This window comes from Phascolarctos cinereus, unplaced genomic scaffold, assembly GCF_003287225.1.
Source record: "Phascolarctos cinereus isolate Bilbo 61053 unplaced genomic scaffold, phaCin_HiC Scaffold_4;HRSCAF=312, whole genome shotgun sequence".
Lineage (NCBI taxonomy): Eukaryota > Metazoa > Chordata > Mammalia > Diprotodontia > Phascolarctidae > Phascolarctos > Phascolarctos cinereus.
In genome coordinates, this window is record NW_027555847.1 from 339130901 (window position 1) to 339150069 (window position 19169).

At 38.3% G+C, this 19169-nt stretch overlaps 1 protein-coding gene across 1 annotated transcript in view; it reads left to right on the forward strand.

Moving 5' to 3' along the window:
* Positions 1 to 18182, forward strand: part of DHX29 (DExH-box helicase 29) — a 66014-nt gene extending 47832 nt beyond the window's left edge. Inside the window, 10 exon segments of the mRNA XM_020997204.2 lie at positions 574 to 702; positions 804 to 879; positions 1515 to 1739; positions 6832 to 6968; positions 8327 to 8420; positions 9979 to 10149; positions 10151 to 10282; positions 12008 to 12139; positions 15360 to 15456; positions 17900 to 18182. Of these exon segments, the coding sequence (XP_020852863.1) occupies positions 574 to 702; positions 804 to 879; positions 1515 to 1739; positions 6832 to 6968; positions 8327 to 8420; positions 9979 to 10149; positions 10151 to 10282; positions 12008 to 12139; positions 15360 to 15456; positions 17900 to 17955 (1249 nt within the window). The 3' untranslated portion in view covers positions 17956 to 18182.
* Positions 18183 to 19169: the final 987 nt, after the last annotated feature.

A 19169-nucleotide genomic window follows, 5' to 3' on the forward strand; every position in this document is an offset into this window, starting at 1 on the left:
GATTTTTAAGAACTTTTAGCCCAAGCTTGTGAAAGTTCAAAATCACTGTCCCATTAGTTTCTCTGCTATTCAAGCATATTAAAGATGGAAGCCCAGGGATGGTTGGCTCCGGAATCCTTAGATTCTAGCTCTAATCAGTTGCCTTTCCTCCACACATTATACTTTTCTCATTTTTTTGTATCTCTGAAGAAGCAAATCATACTTTGTCCATCCATCCATGGACAAAAATAATGTGCAAAATGATTCATATAAAGAACGAAGACTGGGCACCAGGTCTGAGCTGGGTTGGCATCTCTGTACAGGATGAAGGCTGTATCCATGGCACCCCCATTTTAGACTATAGAATTTGTTTACACTGTGTTAATGACAGTTACTGCAAAATAGCTTTTTGAGACTGGATATTTTTGGAGTTTAATTGTAACTAGTGAGATAAATTTAGTGAGTTTTCTAAATTTTTCTATAAATGTTGATTACTTGTAGCTTATTATATTTAAAGAACAGGTTTTTTTGGCCTTGAGTATCAGATTACAAACTAAATTGCTCCATTATCTACTTGAAATCATTTTTTTTCAGATACCATGAAAGCAGTCAAATGAGTTCACTAGTGGAAACTTTTGTCAGTAAAGCCAGTGCTCTTCAGCGCCAAGGAAGAGCTGGCCGTGTTCGAGATGGATTCTGCTTCAGACTCTATACAAGGGAAAGGTATGACTTAACATTAGCCAGAAAGATAAGATAAATTTAGGATAGAATGGCTTTTTTTCCTAATATTATGTGAAATATCTAACATTAATGTATCTTTTTAGATTTGAAGGTTTTATGGACTATTCAGTTCCAGAAATCTTGCGTGTACCTTTGGAAGAGTTATGCCTTCATATTATGGTAATCACTAAGGAACCCTAAATTGAATTATTTGTGAATCACCTCCTTCCTTGAATGTCCAAAGTTCTTTTAATTTCAATTTTTCCAGATTTCTAGGTGTTTTATCCAGAATCTGTGATCCAGTGCCTTGCTCTCTAAGAGATAGCCAAGCATCCCTTGGGCTTACTCTGTTAAAGGATAGCCTCAACTTGTTGATAGAAAGGTTTCTGGATCTATCAGAGTTAATGGAGTGAAAAATGAAGAAAACCTAAGCATTGAATGTTGCCCCACAATTTTAAGAGAAGAAATATCATGGCCTACTTCATATCTTTGTGGTCTGTTTCTTCAATTTTTAAATATTTAAAGTGAGTTACAGGATGACATGGCAATATTCTTTCTAAACTTGTAGGGGAAAAGGAATTAATGTAGATATAGTGGAGAGAATTCTGTACTTGGAATCAGAAAGATTTAGTTTTGATTCTCACTCTGACATAGACGTTAGCAGTGTGACAATGGACAAGTCACTTGAGGAAATTCCTTACCTATGAATTGGGAATGATAATACCTATCTCAGAAGATTGTCACGAGCATCAGTTGGGATGATGTATGTAAAGTGCTATAAAAATGTCAGCCATTTTTCTTTCTCCTGTTCACAGAAATGCAATCTTGGTTCTCCTGAAGATTTCCTCTCCAAAGCTTTAGATCCCCCTCAACCTCAAGTAATCAGCAATGCAATGAATTTACTCCGAAAGATTGGAGCCTGTGAACTAAGTGAGCCAAAACTAACTCCACTGGGTCAGCATCTTGCAGCATTACCAGTGAATGTCAAGATTGGAAAGATGCTCATTTTTGGTGCTATCTTTGGCTGCTTAGATCCTGTGGTAAGCTAAGAATACTAGATCATTAACTTAAGTGTCATTTTGATTGGAGAATTGGTATTAACTGTTGATATTTTTAATGAACTGATTATTAAAGAGTTTTCCTGAAGTGAATGCATGGATCACTATTTTGCAAACTCAGGCTTACAATGCTGAGTTGAAAGATTTAACATATTCCACTGAAATCTCATTCTGGTCCCTCATTCTGTTAAGGGGATCTGACTATGGGCCCAGTCATGAGCTGTCTGTGTTTCAGCCAAGAACCAGCTTAACTAAGGTCAGAGGGCATCATCACTAGATCATCCCCATAATAATGATGTGGGTTTTTTTAATTAAATTTTTTTTTCTATTTCCAAAAATCCACCATCTCTCCCTCCAACTCCCTCTCCCCCAATTGAGAATAAAAGAAAAAATTGAACTCCTATTACAAACATTTATAGTCAAGCAAAACAATTTTCCTCATTAGTCTTTTTTGAAAAATTTTTTGCATGTTTTATTAATTTATTTGCATATTTAATCAATTCATTAATTTATTTTGATTTGTCACCAATCACTTCAATATGCTTTTGAGTTTAAAATTTTTCTCCCTCTTCCTCCCCAAGACTGTGCACAATCTGATATAGGCTACCCGTTTACATTCCTATTAAGCATATTTTCACATTAGTGAAGTTGTAAGTAAAAATTAAAACCAATAGGAGGAACCATCAGAAAGAGGAAACAAAACTCAACAGAAGAAAAAAAAAGATAGCAATTCAACTTTCACAGTTATGATTACTATTTGTGTCGCTTTCTCCATCCTTTTTTCCCCTGTTTATGCTTTTCTTTCTCCTCTCTCCCTTCTGCCCCTCACCAGTACTTTGCTTTTGACCACCGACTCCTTCAGTCTCTCCTCCCTTCTGTTATTCCCCTCCCCTCTCCTCCCCTTTGCCCCCACTGCTTCTTCCCTCCCTTCCATCCCCCTCCCTTTTCTTTCCCTTTTCCCTCCTACTGCCCATAGGGCAAGTTAGATTTCATACCAACTGATTATGTTATTCCTTCTTGAGCCAAATCTGATGAGAGTAAGGTTCAAACAATGCTCACCCCCTCCCTTCTTTCCCTCTGCAATAGGATTTTCTGTCTTCCTGTAATGTAATTTACCCTTGTCTGCCTCCTCCTTTCTCAGTACATTTTCTAAGATCAGACTAGTCCACTTACTTGGATCCATTTAACCCACTTGTTTAGATTTTTTTTTTATCATTACATCAAAGTCAACTAATATCCACCCCTTTATGTATACTCCTTTAACATGGTGTAATAACAGTGCAGTTCTCAAGAGTTGCAAGTGTCATCTTCCCTTGTAGGGATGTAAACAGTCCACCCTTATTAACAACATTTTGTATCTTTCTGTCCCATTTACCTTTTTATGTCTTTCTTGAATCTTGTACTTGAAGATCAAATTTTTTGTTGAGCTCTGGTGTTTTTATGAGGAAGATTTGGAAGTCCCCTATTTTGTTGAATATCTGTCTTCTCCCTTGAAAAATCATGCTCATTTTTGCGGGGTAGTTGATCCTTGGCTGCAATTCAAGCTCCTTTGCCATACGGAATATCGTGTTCCACGACCTGTGGTCTTTTAATGTAGAAGGTGCAAGGTCCTGTGTAATCCTGACTGTGGTTCCATGATATTTAAATTGTTTGTTTCTGGCTGCTTGCAGCACCTTCTCTTTTATGTGGTAGTTTTGGAATTTTGCTATTATATTCCTTGGCATTGTCAATTTGGGATCTCTTTCAGGTGGTGAGTGGTGTATTCTTTCTATGGTTATTTTACCTTCTGGTTCTAGGACTTCAGGGCAGTTTTCCTTTATGATTTCCTGAAAGATACTGTCCAGGCTCTTTTTTTCATCATGATTTTCAGGTAGTCCAATGATTTTTAAATTGTCTGTCCTGGATCGATTTCCCAGGTTGGTTGTTTTACCAGTGAAATATTTTATGTTTTCTTCCGTTTTTTCATTTTTTTGTTTCTGTTTGACTGATTCTTGCTCTTTCATAGAATCATTAGTTTCCATCTGTCCAATTCTAGTTTTTAACAGACTGTTTTCTTCTATTGTTTTTGTACTTCCTTCTTCATTGGCCAATTGTATTTTTAAGGGATTTTTTCAGTGTTTTTTTTCCAGTTTGCCATTGTGTTTTTTAGGGACTTGTTTTCTTCAGTGTACTTTTTTTCCAATTGGCCAATTATATCTTTTAAGGACTCTGCTACCTCTCTCATTAGACTCTTAAAATCCTTCTTGAGCTCTTCTACTTAGGAAGAATTTTTGGGCTTCAGACCAGTTCATATTCCCTTTTGATGTTGTAGATGTGGGTTTGTTGACAATGTTGTCGTCTTCAGAATTTCTGTCTTGATCTCCACTCTTCTCATAATATGAATCTATGGTATGTTTCTTTTTACTCATGGTTTCTTTATTCCCTGGCCTTTAAAGAGATTGAGCTCCTGCTGGGGAACAGAGGGCACTGACCCAAGCTTCTTGTGTTGGAGCCTAGGTCTTGGTCACTGGCTTTGTGTGCTGGGGCCTCTTATGTTGGCAATTGGATAGGGTTTTGGCAGCTTACCTCATGTTGGGCGGAATCAGCAAGGCTGGAACTTTCAGGCAATTCTAGGTTGCCTGCTTTTCCTTTCCTTTAGCTTTCTTCAGCTCCTTTTAGATGGGTGCTTCAGGGTGTTTATCTGCCTGGGGCCCCTTGCAATGCTGCCTCCCTCGTTTCTGCTAATGCACTGGGAGATTCCTTGGTGGTAGAGTGCTGAGGCACCTGGTGGTTTTCTGAGCTGGTTTCCATCAGTTCCCCCGCCCTTACTGAGGCCTTGGGAGGTCCAGGCATTGGTGTTTATCTGCTCTACCACCTGGGCTTCAGGATCTCCTCCTGGTTGACAGTTGGAGGCTGTAGGGTTCTGACAGCTTACCTGGTATTAGGTTAGAATCAAGAAGGCTGGGACTTTAGGAAGACTCTAGGTTGTTTTCTTCAGCTCCTTTGGGATGAATGCTGCAGGGTGCTTATCTGCCTGGGGCCCTTTGTCGTGCTGCTTCCCTTATTTTTGCTGAGGCACTGGGAGACCCCTTTGCTGGGCTACTGCACTGCTGTTCCCCATCTTTCTTCTAGTTCAGCTGTTTCAGGGTTTTGTTTTTTTTCTAGGGTAATATTTTCTGGGTTTTCCCTCATTAGTCTTGTCCAAAAGAAATATATATGTGGGCTTGTGTAAGTGTTAGACTTTGTATTCTGAGGCTTTCATCTGTGTCGGGAGGTGTTGTCATTAAACAAATTATTCTCCTGGTCCTGTTCACTTTACTGTATATCAGTTCATACATGGTTTCTCTGAAATCATGCCCTTAATCATTTCTTACAGCACAATAGTATTCTCTCACATTTATATATCACAAAGGCATTCCCCAGTTGGTGGGCTCCCATAAGATCCCTTTTCTTTACCATCTCAAGCAGAGCTGTAAATATTCATATACATCCTTAGAGTTTGTTTTGTTTAATTCCTTAATTAAATTCCTTAATTCCTTCTTTAATCTACCCTCCCTATTTCTCCTTCCTCCTCTTTCTGTCCTCTGTTTCCTTCTTGAGTGCAGAGTACCCAAGTGAGTATATTTTTCCTGCTTTTGACCAGTACTGATGGGAGTAAGGTTCAAGTTCTCCCTTTTATGCCTTTTATGTTTTTTTGTGTAGATATCTACTTGTGTATCCTGATTAGGAGAGATAATTTTTCCTAATCTTCTCTTTCCCTCCTCTGCCCCCATTAATGTTTTCTTCTTACCATTTTTCCATTCTTCTTTTAAGAGCAAATAATGTTTTCCACCACTACAATTCATGAAGACATTCCACTAAGAAGTTAAAGGTTTGTTTTCTGCATTGGTAGAGTACATAGTCATGTGAACAAAATGACACATCCTTGAAATATTTACCGTTAATCCACGTTAAAACATTGAGTTATGCAGTATGGCATAGGTAGTTGGGGAACATTAAGATTCTTGATGGTGGTAAACCCAAGATTTCCAGGCTGAAAGATTTGCACATTTTTGTAGTTGTTCAGTGGCCCAGGTTGATTCTTTCCTTCTCATCTAAGAATAATAGGGGGAAAAGCTGCCTTTTCTACCCTGTTCCTGGTTTTTCCTGAGCCAGTGGCTGGTAGCAGTTCAGCTTTCTTGTACCATTTCAGAAGCAGCATGAGAAAGCGCATGTGGAAAGAGTATACAGTAGCAGTAGTTGCTCAGTCACATGCAGCTCTTAGACTTGCCCTCCACCCTCGAAGACCAGAACAGAATATAGTCAGTGCAGAAGAGCACGATTTACTCACTTTTCTTTAGTATTGGAATTTTTCCACAAAAATTATGCTGAAAGACTAGTCCTTTTTGTTTTCAGATCCCAAGAAAAGCAATTGTGCCTTTGCCATTGTACTGTACTTTAAAATTATGGTTTAAAGGATTCATTATGGAAAATTCCTAAGTAAATACACTTTGGCCACGTGATTTGGCATCAGGATATTGGAGGTACTGAAAAGAGCACTAGATGGGAGTCATTATTGATAATGCACAGTTCTGCAGTGGCTTCTGGGTGAAAAATGTGCTTTCCTCAGGTCAGCTCTCTGAGGCCAGGTAGGAGAAAACCAAGAGGTTCAGAGTGCTGAGCAACTTAACTGGAATTTGACAGGTGTGGGAAGTGAGAGAGTAAATGTCAGAACAGAGACTTATACCCAAGCTTTTTGGCTGCAAGTGAGGTGTTCTTCCCTCTACCCCCTGCTGCCTCTGATCCAGAAATCAGGGTGACAGATCTGTCTTTCCCTCTGGCTTTATAGAATTATGTCAGTCCCTTAGTGTCTTCTGTGCTGCTTCTTCTCTGATGCTGAAGAGAATTAGATAACTCTCCTTACCATGTGGAAGTATCGTAAGGAAAATATTAGAGAATCTGAAACAAAATGTTTCATAAGGTAATATAACGATCACTTAAATTATTAATGTGCAGTTTAGTATTTATTGAAAAGAACAATGTATAGTTTATTTTTTTAAATTAATGTTGTTTTTGTGCTTCGTTGATCATGAAGTAATTTTTTTTCCATTTATAGGCCACATTAGCTGCAGTTATGACAGAGAAGTCTCCTTTTACCACACCAATTGGTAGAAAAGATGAAGCAGATCTTGCAAAATCAGCTTTGGCTCTGGCAAATTCAGACCACCTCACCATCTATAGTGCATATCTAGGGTAAAAAACAATTATTTATCTATTATTTATTAAGCTTTGAAAGTGATCTCAGCCTAAGTAGGCACTTAAGGTTGCGTTTCAGTGATAGCCTCTTGTTACTCTTTACAAAAGTGCATCAACATTTCCACTTCATTCTTTTTTTTTTTCTTTGGTGAGGCAATTGGGGTTAAGTGACTTGTTCAGAGTCACACAGCTAGTAAGTGTCATGTGTCTGAGGTCAGATTTGAATTCAAGTCTTCCTGACTCCAGGGCTGCTGCTTCTATGCACTGCACCATCTAGCTGCCCCCCCACTTCATTCATTTTTATTATAAATAGCAGGATATTTTAGTATTTTTGTATCTGTTCCAAAAATTTGAAGCAGAATCAAAATGTCAATAAGCATTTATTAATAAGCATGTGCTGTGTTTGAGGAACTTCTTCAAAGCACTGGAAATACAAAGACAAAAGTGAAATAGCCCCTGCTTTCAAAGAGTGCATATTCTGTCTAAGGAGACAACATGGACACATATAAGTAGATACAAAATAAGCATAAGGTGATTACAGGAGGGCTTCATATAGAAAGGTGTGAGTCTTAAAGAAAATTCGGGGTTCTAAGGGGCAGAGCTGAGGAAGGAGAGCATTTCAGGAATGGGAGAGCCTGTGCAAAAGAGCAGGAGCAGCAACAGTGAGGTGTGGAACAGGATATAGTGTGTGATAAGGCTAGAAAGTCGAGGAGGAGTTAGATTGTGAAGGACTTTCAGGGCCAAACCAAGGAATTTATATTCGCCTCTAGAGTTTATAGGAAGACACTTAGAATTTATTGAGTATGATTTATAACTGTGTTTTGGGAAAATCCTGGTAGAGAATGGATTGTAAGGGGAGAGACTTGAGCAGAGACCAGGGCGAAGGTATTGTAATGGTGCAGGTGAGAGGCGATATGGGCCTCCACAAAGGTAATGGCCACATGAATGGAGAAAAGGGGACAGATGAAAGCTATATTATAGAGGTAAAAGTGACAAGATTTGTCAACTTTTTAGATAATGCAGAGTGAGAGAGCATGTGAGGAGTTGGGACAGCACTGAGGTCGAGAACCTGGGAGCCTGGAACAACATGTTGGGTGATACCCTGGAGAGTAAAAGGGAAGTTTCCAAGGCAGAAATGTAGTGGATGTTTTCTTATTTAAAAAAAAGGATTCAATAATTTAGTATAGATCTTATAATATTTTATCTGTGAAAAAAAGTATTTACTTTCTAGTGATAACCTTTTCCTTTTGGCCAGTACTAACAAGTTTTGAGTCTCTTTTTTAAATAAGATTTAATTGATCTTCAATAGCTGCCTAACGGTTGGTACCTCTTAAACTCTGATAATATTTCTCTAGATGGAAAAAGGCTCGACAGGAAGGGGGGTATCGTTCTGAAATGGCTTACTGCAGAAGGAACTTTCTTAATAGAACAGCACTGTTAACTCTAGAGGTAAGACAAACTCCAGCATTTAGTAACAGAAATTAATTTTCTTTGGTTATTTGAAAATATGTTGTAAAGGTTTATAATCTTTTTTTTTCTTTTTCTTCCCAACTAGCAGTTTTCATGAAGGGTTGATGGTAGAGGATGAGATTCAATTGTCATCTCTGTGCAAATGGTTCCCAGATCTAAATAGAGAGTGTCCCCAAAGCCTTAGGTGGTTTTAAACTTTACTAGCTTAAGGCTTAAACTGTTAAAGATTAAAACTGCACTAAGTTTTTTTGGGACACCAGACCTAGCCAGCCTCAGTCTCTCCTCTGAGTTCCAGTCTGGCATTACAAACTTAACATATCAAAACAAGAGTTTTCCTTCTCCCCACCCCCCAAAACCTTCCTCCCTTCCCATTTGTTATGGTTGAGAATACCACCATTCTCCCAGTAAGCCAGGCTCTCAATTTTGGTATCGTCCTTAGTTCTCCACAATGCAATTTGTCATCCAGTGTTGTTGTTTCTCCCTTCACCCCACCTCTCCCTTCTCTCCATTCACATGGCCATTCCCCTCTTCAGGCAAGCACTGGCTTCTCACTGTTTGAACGTGACTATGGCCTTCAGCTTGGTCTCCTCTCAGTATCTCCCCTCACCTCAGCTGCCAAGGTGCTCTTCCTAAATCACAGGTCTGATCATGGCATTCCCCTCAGCAAACTCCAGTGGCTCTGTATTTCTTCCAAAATTGAATAGGAATGTTCTTTGACATTTAAAGCCCTTCACAACCTGGCCCCTTCTTACATTTCTGTCATCTTACATATACATTAACACTCACCATATATTTGATGATCTAGCAGCACGGATCTGCTCGCTAATCCTCACATACCACTCTTTATTTCTTGATTCCATACCTTTTCACTGCCCATGCCTGGAATACTCTCATATCCCACCTTTTGGGAGAAGCCCATCTTGTACAACTCTCCCCCACCCCCACCCAGTACCTTCCCTATAAATTTACTGTCAATAACACCGTATCTGTCTTGTGTATAAGTAGTTATTTGCATATTGGTTCCCCATTAGAATGTAAGCTTCTTAAGGGTAGGGACCCAGGTTTTGCCTTTCTTTGTATCCCCAGCATTTAGCACATAGTAAGCACTTAATAAATACTTGTTGACTGAAAAGACCTCAAATATTTAATTCTTCTTTTACACTTTTCACTTCCCCACTCAATCCCTTTTTTTATCAAATTATTAAGGGGACAATGAAGGTCACTCAGATTAAATATAGTAGGTAAAAATAATCGTCTAGATTTATTTTTATTGTTTTATATTGTGGAAATATTTGTTTAACAGAAATACTTTCATGGGAAAATTGGGGTGACTCATTTTAATTCTGAAGCCACCAGTATTAAAATCTCCCCCTAATTTAGCAAGGGTTCCAATCAGTCAAATGGAGGATTTTTTAAATCTTCTTTTAAAAAATGAGATAACTCCAGTATAAACTACTATTTTCCTTGTTTAATAAGTAGTTTAAACTTAATATGAGATTATGATTTTTTGTCTGTCTTTATTGTAAACCAATTGCAGGATGTAAAGCAGGAATTAATAAAGCTAGTCAAGGCAGCAGGATTTGTATCCTCTACAACCTCTAATGGCTGGGATGCAAACAGAGCCATCCAGACCCTCTCCTTTCAGGAAATAGCCCTTCTTAAAGCTGTTCTGACTGCAGGACTGTATGACAGTGTGGGCAAGATTATCCTACACAACATCAATAGATGTCACAGAGAAATTGGCTTGCATTGTGGACACAGCTCAAGGCAAAGCCCAAGTGCACCCATCTTCTGTGAACAGAGACCTGCAAGTTTATGGATGGCTATTATACCAGGAGAAGGTAAGCTGGTTTTTATATTTGGAAGCCAAGTTCCATTATGAAGAAAATTCTGTAGAAAATATTCTTATCAATATTGCATATTCTGTCAAACACTTGACCTGTTGATTGCTTTTCCAAATTGCTTTTTCTTCCTTCTACTTTTCAAGTCTTTGTTACAGTGGGGTAGGGAGGGAAGGCAGGGGACACCCACTGGGTAGGGGAGGGGAAGGGATATATTCAGAAATGAAGGTGGTACAAAAACAAAAGATATCAATAAAGTAAAGGGTTTGTTTTTATTTTTAAAGAGCATTAGTATCTGAAATTGGGCAGCTTGGTGGCACAATGGATAGTGGTAGGCCTGGAGTCAGGAAGACTCATCTTCCTAGGTTCAGCTCTGGCCCCAAACACTTACTAGCTGTGTGACTCTGAACAAGTCACTGTTTGCCTAATTGTCTTCATCTGGAAAATGAGCTGGAGAAGGAAATGACAATGTACCATGTACCATATCATGCCATGTACCATACCACTCCAGTATCTTTGCCAAGAAAACCCCGAATGGGATCTGTAAAAGTCAGATTTTATTGAAACGAATAAACAAAATCTGAACTACCTGTTCTTGATTTGAGCCAGTCATATTCATTTATATCTGAAATGGAGTGTAATAAATGATTATCATAAAACCAAAAAATGCTTGGTTTTTTTATTTAGAAATCGAGAAGTTGCATTTTAGATTATTTACCTTTCCTACTTGGTTGTAATGAGAGTTAACTGAAAAGTAGACATTCTGTAATAAATGTGTCATTTCTCTGAGTATACTTGGACTGACCCAGAGAAGTCAACTAACTAATACAAGAAAAAGTAGAACTTAGATAATGACAGTCCCAGACAACAAATTATTGATACATACTAAAGCATCCTGTACTTGTTTGGCCTCAGCTCAAGATCACAGATGCTTGTGTCATACTGTGTTACTGCTATCTAACAAACTTCAATATTTCAGTATACTATTTTAGCCAAATCATTTGTTTCATTTTAAGTATTAACCTTTTCATCTGTAGTTGATTTTTTTTTCTAAGTAGGTATTCTAGTTGTTCTAAGTTACTATTTTCATTGGTCTGGTATTTTGAAGTTTTCTTTTTCATAGAGATGTATTTTCTTAGGCAATCTGAGAGGTAAAGGAAACATGTCACAGTACAACAGAATCTTTCCTCCCTTACTAAAGAAATCCTTCATGCCAGTTTCTTGAGCTTTCAAGTAACAGTGAGAATCTCTGCTATACAGCCCCCAGAAATCACCACATTTAAGTGCCTAGACATAGTATATTTTCTCAAGAATAGGAAGGGGGGAAGAAATTTGGAAACTAGAAATTTTAAATTCTCCTTACAGTTTGAGTTCAGATGTTAGGATTGCCGTGGAGTCATTCAATTTCATTTGGGTTCTCCCTATATTATAGTCTTGCAATAAATTCTGTATTTTTAAGAGAAATGTGGGACTAAAATGTTGGGAGATTGATGCTTAAAATACTCTTAATGAAAGGTTAGAATTTTTTTATCATTATTACGTGAAAGCTAATAACTGAATCATGGATAGAAAGAGAATGGGCAGACAGTGCTTGTGCAAATATGTGCCTTTGTACATTCCGGGCCAATTGACATGACAGTGGAAGGACTTCTAAAAATGAAAGATGTTTAATTCTTGCTTATTTAAAATATCAGACCAGTAAGATGTTTTTATTGTGTGTTGTAGGTAAGATATGCCAAGGTATATTTGAGAGAAACCACTCTCATCAGCCCCTTTCCAATTTTACTTTTTGGTGGTGATATAGAAGTACAGCATCGGGAGCGTCTTCTCTCTGTGGATGGCTGGATTTACTTTCAGGTACACAAACTGTTGTGGATAGATTTATTTTTTAATAGTTACATGAAAATTTTCAACTTTTGCTACCCTTGAGGTACCTTTTAAATTTCATAAATATGTTTAAAATAGAATTTCTTCTCTTGACATAGTTAAACTATATGAACAGCACTGTATTTTATATTTTGTTGCAAGAGTTTTAAATCCTTAGACTTCAGAAGTAACCTTTGCTAAATTTGAAAATTGCATCAAAAGCATATTTTACTTAGTGTTGCCCTGTCCTACGTTATTTTGCAGTGAGTCAGTCCCCGAATTTAGAACTAGAAGGGATAGACATTGTCCAGCCCAAACCTTTCATGTGTAGAGGTCAAGTGACTGGCCAGGGTCACAAAGAGAGTAAGTCTGAACCAGGTGTGGAGGCGATGTCACCCAGCTCCACACAGAGCACTGCGTCCACCACACTGGACAGCTGTGCCATTTGTCATTAATACCTTCTAGCAAAACCCTGCCATGCTCTTAAAAAAGCCAGTCACCAAGAGTGCCCTTATAGTCCAGCTGTGAGTCTAGCCATCCCTCAGGTTCCCATAATGTTATTTTGTCTGATACTGTGATTTTGTAGGACCAGCTATTTATATTCAGTGAAATATGTCAACTTCCTATACTAGTGAAATGGCAGGTCCAGCACTGGCCGCACTTTTCCTCATTCCTCTTAATTCACTGGCCAGTGTGGGAGAGCTGGAATACTCCCTGCTCCCCATTACCATTCCTGGCTTCTCCCTCTACCACCATCATTCAGTAACATCTTATCTTTTGAGGTTCATCCATATCTACCACCCAATTAAAATCCTGGTAGCTGTTGTCTATAGACCTCCACATCACTCCCCTAACTGACTCATAATCTCTCTCATCTCCCCCTCCTAACCTTACACTGGAGAGCTTCTGCATACATAATGATGCCCCCTCAAACACCTCAGTTTCCCAGGTCATAAACTTGCCCTCCTCTTCTACCTCTTCTCAACCCTCCACAAAAGATGTTTATGCCCTCGATTTTGTTATTACCCACAACTGTGCCACCTCCATTTTCATGAACTTTGACATGCCCTTTTCTGATCACAGACTCTTAGCTTTCATCCTCGCCCTCTGCCTTTCAGTACCAAGCTGTGCTCTTCATCCACACTGTGGCCTCCAGTCTCTTGACCCTTTAGTTCTCTCAGGCCATCTCCCTACACCAGGTGCAGCTGAGGGCTCTGTCCTGGTCCTTTTCTCTTCCTGCCTTCTTTCACTTGGTCAATTCCTCAGTTCCCAAGGGTCAGTTACTAACTCCCTGTGTCAGACTCTCATATTCAGTACTTGTTTAAGCTTATTTCCCTCATCTGCACCTGTCTTTTGGATATTTCACACTGCGTGTTCTGTTGGCGTCTTAGACTCAACGTATGTAAAGCAGAACTTCTTATTTGTCCCTTCTTATCACTCTCCTCACCCATCTCTCTTCTGAGCTCCCTTATTTCTGTCATGAACACTGTTAATCCAGACTCCGAGGTTTGTAGCCTTGATGTTATCCTTTCATTTGTACTGTGACCTCAGCCCACATAACCAGCAGTTACCAAAGCTTTAGCTTTTAACTTGATAACATCTCTCGAACATTCTCTCCCTTCCCTGTCTTCACCTGGCCACTACCCCAGCTGATCCTTTACCTCTCTGACTGCACCATTGCAATTGCCTCCCCATCGATCTCCCTGTCTCCTCCTTTCCGTCCTCCACACAGATCTGAGTGTTTTACTGCCCTATTCAGTAAACCTTAAGGGCTTCCTATGGCCTGTAGGATCAAGTGTAAATTCTTCGGTTTGGCATTTAAAGCCCTTCCCAACCTGTTCTCATTCTATTTTTTCATCCTTAGATCACTCCCTGTCCCGTTCTCTACAATCCAGCCCAACTGTGCTTATTGTTCCTCAGATATGGATTCCACCTTCTGCCTCTGTGCCTTTGCAGTGGCTTCCCTCCATGCCTGGCGCACACTGTCTCCTCACCTGCCCCTTAGAATTCCAAGTTTATATCAACACTCAACGTAAGGGCTGTCTTGTACCTGAAGCCTTTCTTACTCACACCTTCCCTCCTGCCCCACCACCCTCAACTAGTCCCCTCATGTCCAAAATTTCCTAATACTTATTTTGTATTTTTCTTACAATTATATACAGGTACATGTTGTCTCTCTCAATAAATTATAAGCTCCTTGAGGACAGGGATTGTTAAATTTTTGTCTGTTTCTAGCACCTAGCACATAATAGGTGCTTCAAGAATGCTTGTTGATTGATTTATACAATATGGTTTCAGTTCAACCAGAGAATCCAAATAGTTCTTAGAGCTATAACAGGACTTGTATTAAAATAATTGAAAAGAAGCCAGATGGATATAATCACATTGATGAAAATAATTTGTTTACACTAGCTCTCTTAAGACTCCTCCCTTTTTTGCTTACGTGTTTTCTGTTACATACACTGGAAATGGAATGAAGATTGATCAGATGACATTGCCTCCCCCCTTTTTTTTAAACCTTTAAATTTTGTGATGGGACAGCTAGGTGGCACAGTGAATAGAGCACTAGCCCTGGAGTCAGGAGGACCTGAGTTCAAATTCAGCCTCAGATGCATACTAGCTGTTGTGACCTTGGGGAAGCCACTTAACCCTAATTACTTCAAAAAATAAAAAAATAAAAATGACGATGACATTCTGTGATCAGATAAAGATATAGACCAGTATGTCAGTCTTTAAAAGGAGGTGCCAAAAGTGCCTTTTTTAGTATGTACCCTTGAGACTCTGTCTTTGAAATTTTATTGTCATTTAGCATAACCCTGACAATGGCTAAAACATACTGAAGGAGACAGACTTCACTTTCCATTGGGTTTCCATGACAAGAGAATAAGACAACATAATATTTTATAATTTGTGGGTTATAAAAATCAGATTCACCTGCCTTTTGAGGTATAGACTTTCCAGAAGAATTTTTATTTTGGGGATCAGTTTTGAATGGTTGGCTTAAGTTGTGAGAGGGCAGGAATGGAAGCTGAGAAGGTTTGTTTAGCTTAGATATTAGAAGTAATTTACTAGTAGTCTCTCCTTTTTATCTAGATGTTTTACTTTAAAAGCAAATCACAAGGAATATACTTGTTAGATTAATTAATTCAAAGATATACTGGTTATATGATTTCATTGTGTCATGTACTGTTTTCACTCTTCTTTTCAACAGGCCCCTGTAAAGATTGCTGTTATTTTCAAACAACTAAGAGTACTCATTGAGTCTGTTCTTCGAAAAAAGCTTGAAAATCCTAAAATGTCCCTTGAAGGTAATTGTATGATTTTTTTACATGGATAAAAGAAAGTGTGTACATTATTCATATATTATTAGGAACACTTAGGGGAAAATCTCATTCTTAACTCAGAATTTTTAATTTTTTCATATTGTAATGTATTCTAATGTGGCAACTTTTTATTCTGTAGTTAAATTAAAATTCGTACATTGTATACTTGCCCCTGCTAATCACACAGCCAAGTCTTCGGGGCCAAACTGTCCACTTGTGATTCTTCCTTTTCTCACTTTTCCTGCCAGCATTTTGACTTTTTCCACCTGAGAGAAGAAAAGATGGTGAGACAAAGCTTAGTCGGTTTTGTTGTTTATTGTTATTCTAAATACCGCAGCCCTCCTCTGATTTCTCATTGTCGATGATCATGCCTCCCATGTTCTCAGAGACTGTGGCAACAGGACATGAATCTTGACAGGTCTGACTAAGCTGGAAAGATTTTGAGTATAGGTCCAAGGACTCACTGTCTTTTGTCTTAGGACCTAAATTAGCTACATTCAATTCAGCCTCGCTCATCACAAGTTTGCCCACAGAATAATGAGTTGTTTTGCTGGATCAGCTCCTGAAGGCAGAGGCTCTTGACTTTTTTGTGAGTGTCATGGGCTCCTTTGGTAGTCAGCCTGTGGACCTATTCTCAGAGTAATGTTTTTGTTTTGTTTTATCGGCTAGGCAATGGGGTTAAGTGACTTGACCAGGGTCACACAGCTAGTTAATTGTTATGTGTCTGAGGCTGGATTTGAACTCAGGTCCTCCTGAATTCAGGGCCGGTGCTCTCACTGCACCACCTAGCTGCCCAGAGTAATGTTTTTAAATTAATAAAATAAAATACATGGAATTACAAAGGAAATTAATTATGTTGAAATACAGGTATCTGAATATTTAAAAACAAGTTTATGGACCCTGAGTTTAGAACTTCACTCTAAAACCAAACTGCAATGATGAGGAAGTAGTCACATTGACAGAATCAAAGGGACTTTGAAAGTATCAATATCCTGGTAAAGATTTGGTGATGAAACAGTTATCTAGAATGAAAGTTTCCTTTGAAGCTTGTTTTCTACATTATCCCTTTTTCTCATCACAAGTAATCATGAGTTGATTATAGTTTGCACAGAATGAGTGCACAGTTCTTCTTCAGAGATGTACAATGTGGACCCTAGGAGAGTTCAGATTAATCAGATACTGTGAAAGAACTGTTTTATTTTTGTCTTTGTGGCCTTAAGACCTAGACATGTGCACTGCCCAAAATGTTTGTTGAATTGGATATTCAAATGCACAGATGAACAGGAAAGTTGTCTTGTGCTGCTGGAAGTCCTGCATAGGTCCAGCTTTAGAATATTAAAAGATACATTGTCTCACAAGACTTAATCTTCTGCTAAGGGAACCTAAATTTAGGGTTAGCTTTAGGCAAGATACATACAAAGGCCAGGTAGAGCTAAAGCTTTTGCAATAATGCTGAAATGGGATGAAAATGATTTTATCATTTCCTGTTTCCAGAGCAAAAGTAGTTGTGCCACTAACTAGCTGTATTGCTTTAGCCACTCCTTTGGGCATCACTTTCCTTATATGTAAAATGGGAGAGTTGAACCAGATTATCTCTGAGGCAGCTTCTAGTACCAGCACTTGATAACCCTGAATTTGAAATCTTCAGAGTTCTGGCTTTACCACTTACCTAAATCTTTAAACCTCTGAGCTTCAGGCTACTCATCTCTGAAAGGAAGAAAATCCTTTCACAGCTTGCCTCAGAGTGTTATTGTAAAGAAAGTTGGACCTATATTCAGGGCATAATTTAATCATCTTTTGGTCATGGAGGGTCATGGCATTATCTCCGTTTAGATACTTTCAAATGGATAGAAATTGTATTAACAATTTTCAGAAATCAGAAACCTACAGTTACTAGGTGACATGACATGAGGCTTGTACATTTCATCTCTGTTGATTTTCACAACAACCTTGTAAGGAGGTATTATTGGCCTCATTCCTAGTTTACAGATGAAGAAATGTAGATTCACAGAGGCTAACATGGCCACCTATTGATAGTGAGCTTCTCCAAACTTAACTTCGCTGGTCTTTGAATGAACACAGGTCCATACTTAAAATCTTTCTAGCTTGGTAAGATTCTCAGAGCTTATATTCCACTGACATAGAATTCAAGGATCTCAGGGTTGCTGTCATAATATAGTGAGGAATCAGATTAGAACTTTGTGGAACACTTAGAATCCATGATGATTCAGGCAGATCTTCATCCACATTATATTTCATTTCATAACTAATATCTTTATTCTCTTATTTTACTTTGTCACTGCTGTTTATTTCTTAGCCTAGCTATTTATTAATGACATTGTAAAGTTAAAATATTGTATAATTTGTGAATTTATTTTATTGACTTCACCAGTATTGAATTAAACTCATGAATTTGTCTTTCCTTTAGATGACAAGATATTACAAATCATTACAGAATTGATAAAAATGGAACACACTAACTGAAAGTAGACTTTGATGTCGATTGCAGTGGTGTAACGGTGGAGAAGATTTGATAATGAAATTATGTGAAAAGGGTCCATCCTCAAAGTATTTAAATATTTAAATTGTTGATAACTAGCCATACCTTGGAAGAAAAAGCACATACTTTACATGTGTGATTTTCTATTTCCTTTTTCACGATGATGACTTGATGTATTTACCATTATTTACAATAAATTCTTTCGGTGCCATATGTTGAATGTTTTTGTGTCCCCAGAGGACTATTCATCTCTTGACCTTCAGGTGCCAAGGATTCCTTTGAGCTTCCTTTGATATCTGGGAAGACATTTAGTTTTTGCCATCTGGAAATATGATTGACAAAGGCTCTTTCTGTGTCCCCTTTGCTATTTTACCTCAGGTTGCATAGCAGCCTATGAAACAGCTTTGTATCACTTCTTCAAGTCAGGGTAAGGAACCATTTCAGGGACTAAGAGCAGTTAACTAGAATACTGATGATAAAATGACTGTGGTACTATGACTGCTGCCATCACTTAATTATGTTCCAGCTGTGCTGTATTGGGGTTCTCCATTTCTTGATAGCTCCTAACTTAGAAATATTCTTAGATACAAATGACCCACACCCAGTATTTTTCAAAGAAAGAAATTCAAAATACAAATAATAATTGTGTGAAAAAATGTTCCAGGTCATTAATAATCAGAGAAATGCAAATTAAATTAACTCTGAAATTCCATTTTACACCCATAAGAATGGCACAGCAAACAAAAAAGGGAAATTTCAAAGACTGGAAGCCTTCAAGAAAAGAGGCTTATTAATGTACTGTTGATGGAAGTATAAATTCGTCCAGCCATTCTGAAAAGCAATTTGGAATTATGCTTCAAAGTCACTAAATGTGTATCCCCCTTAACCCAGCACTACCACTTGTAGACTTATATCCCAGAGAGAACAAAGAAAGTGAGAAACACTGTACAAAAATATATATGTAGCTGCTCTTCAGGTAAAGAATTGGAAACTAAGGAAGTGCCCCTCACTTGGAGAATGGCTGAACAAATTATCGTATGCATATGTAATAGAATGCTGTTGTATTGAAAGAAATAATAAAAGGGCTGATTTCAGAGAAACCTGGGAGGACTTATGTAAACTACTGCAGAGTGAGTTGGGCAGAGACAGGAGAACAGTTTACACAGTAGCAGCATTGTAAATTCAGACACCTTTGAAA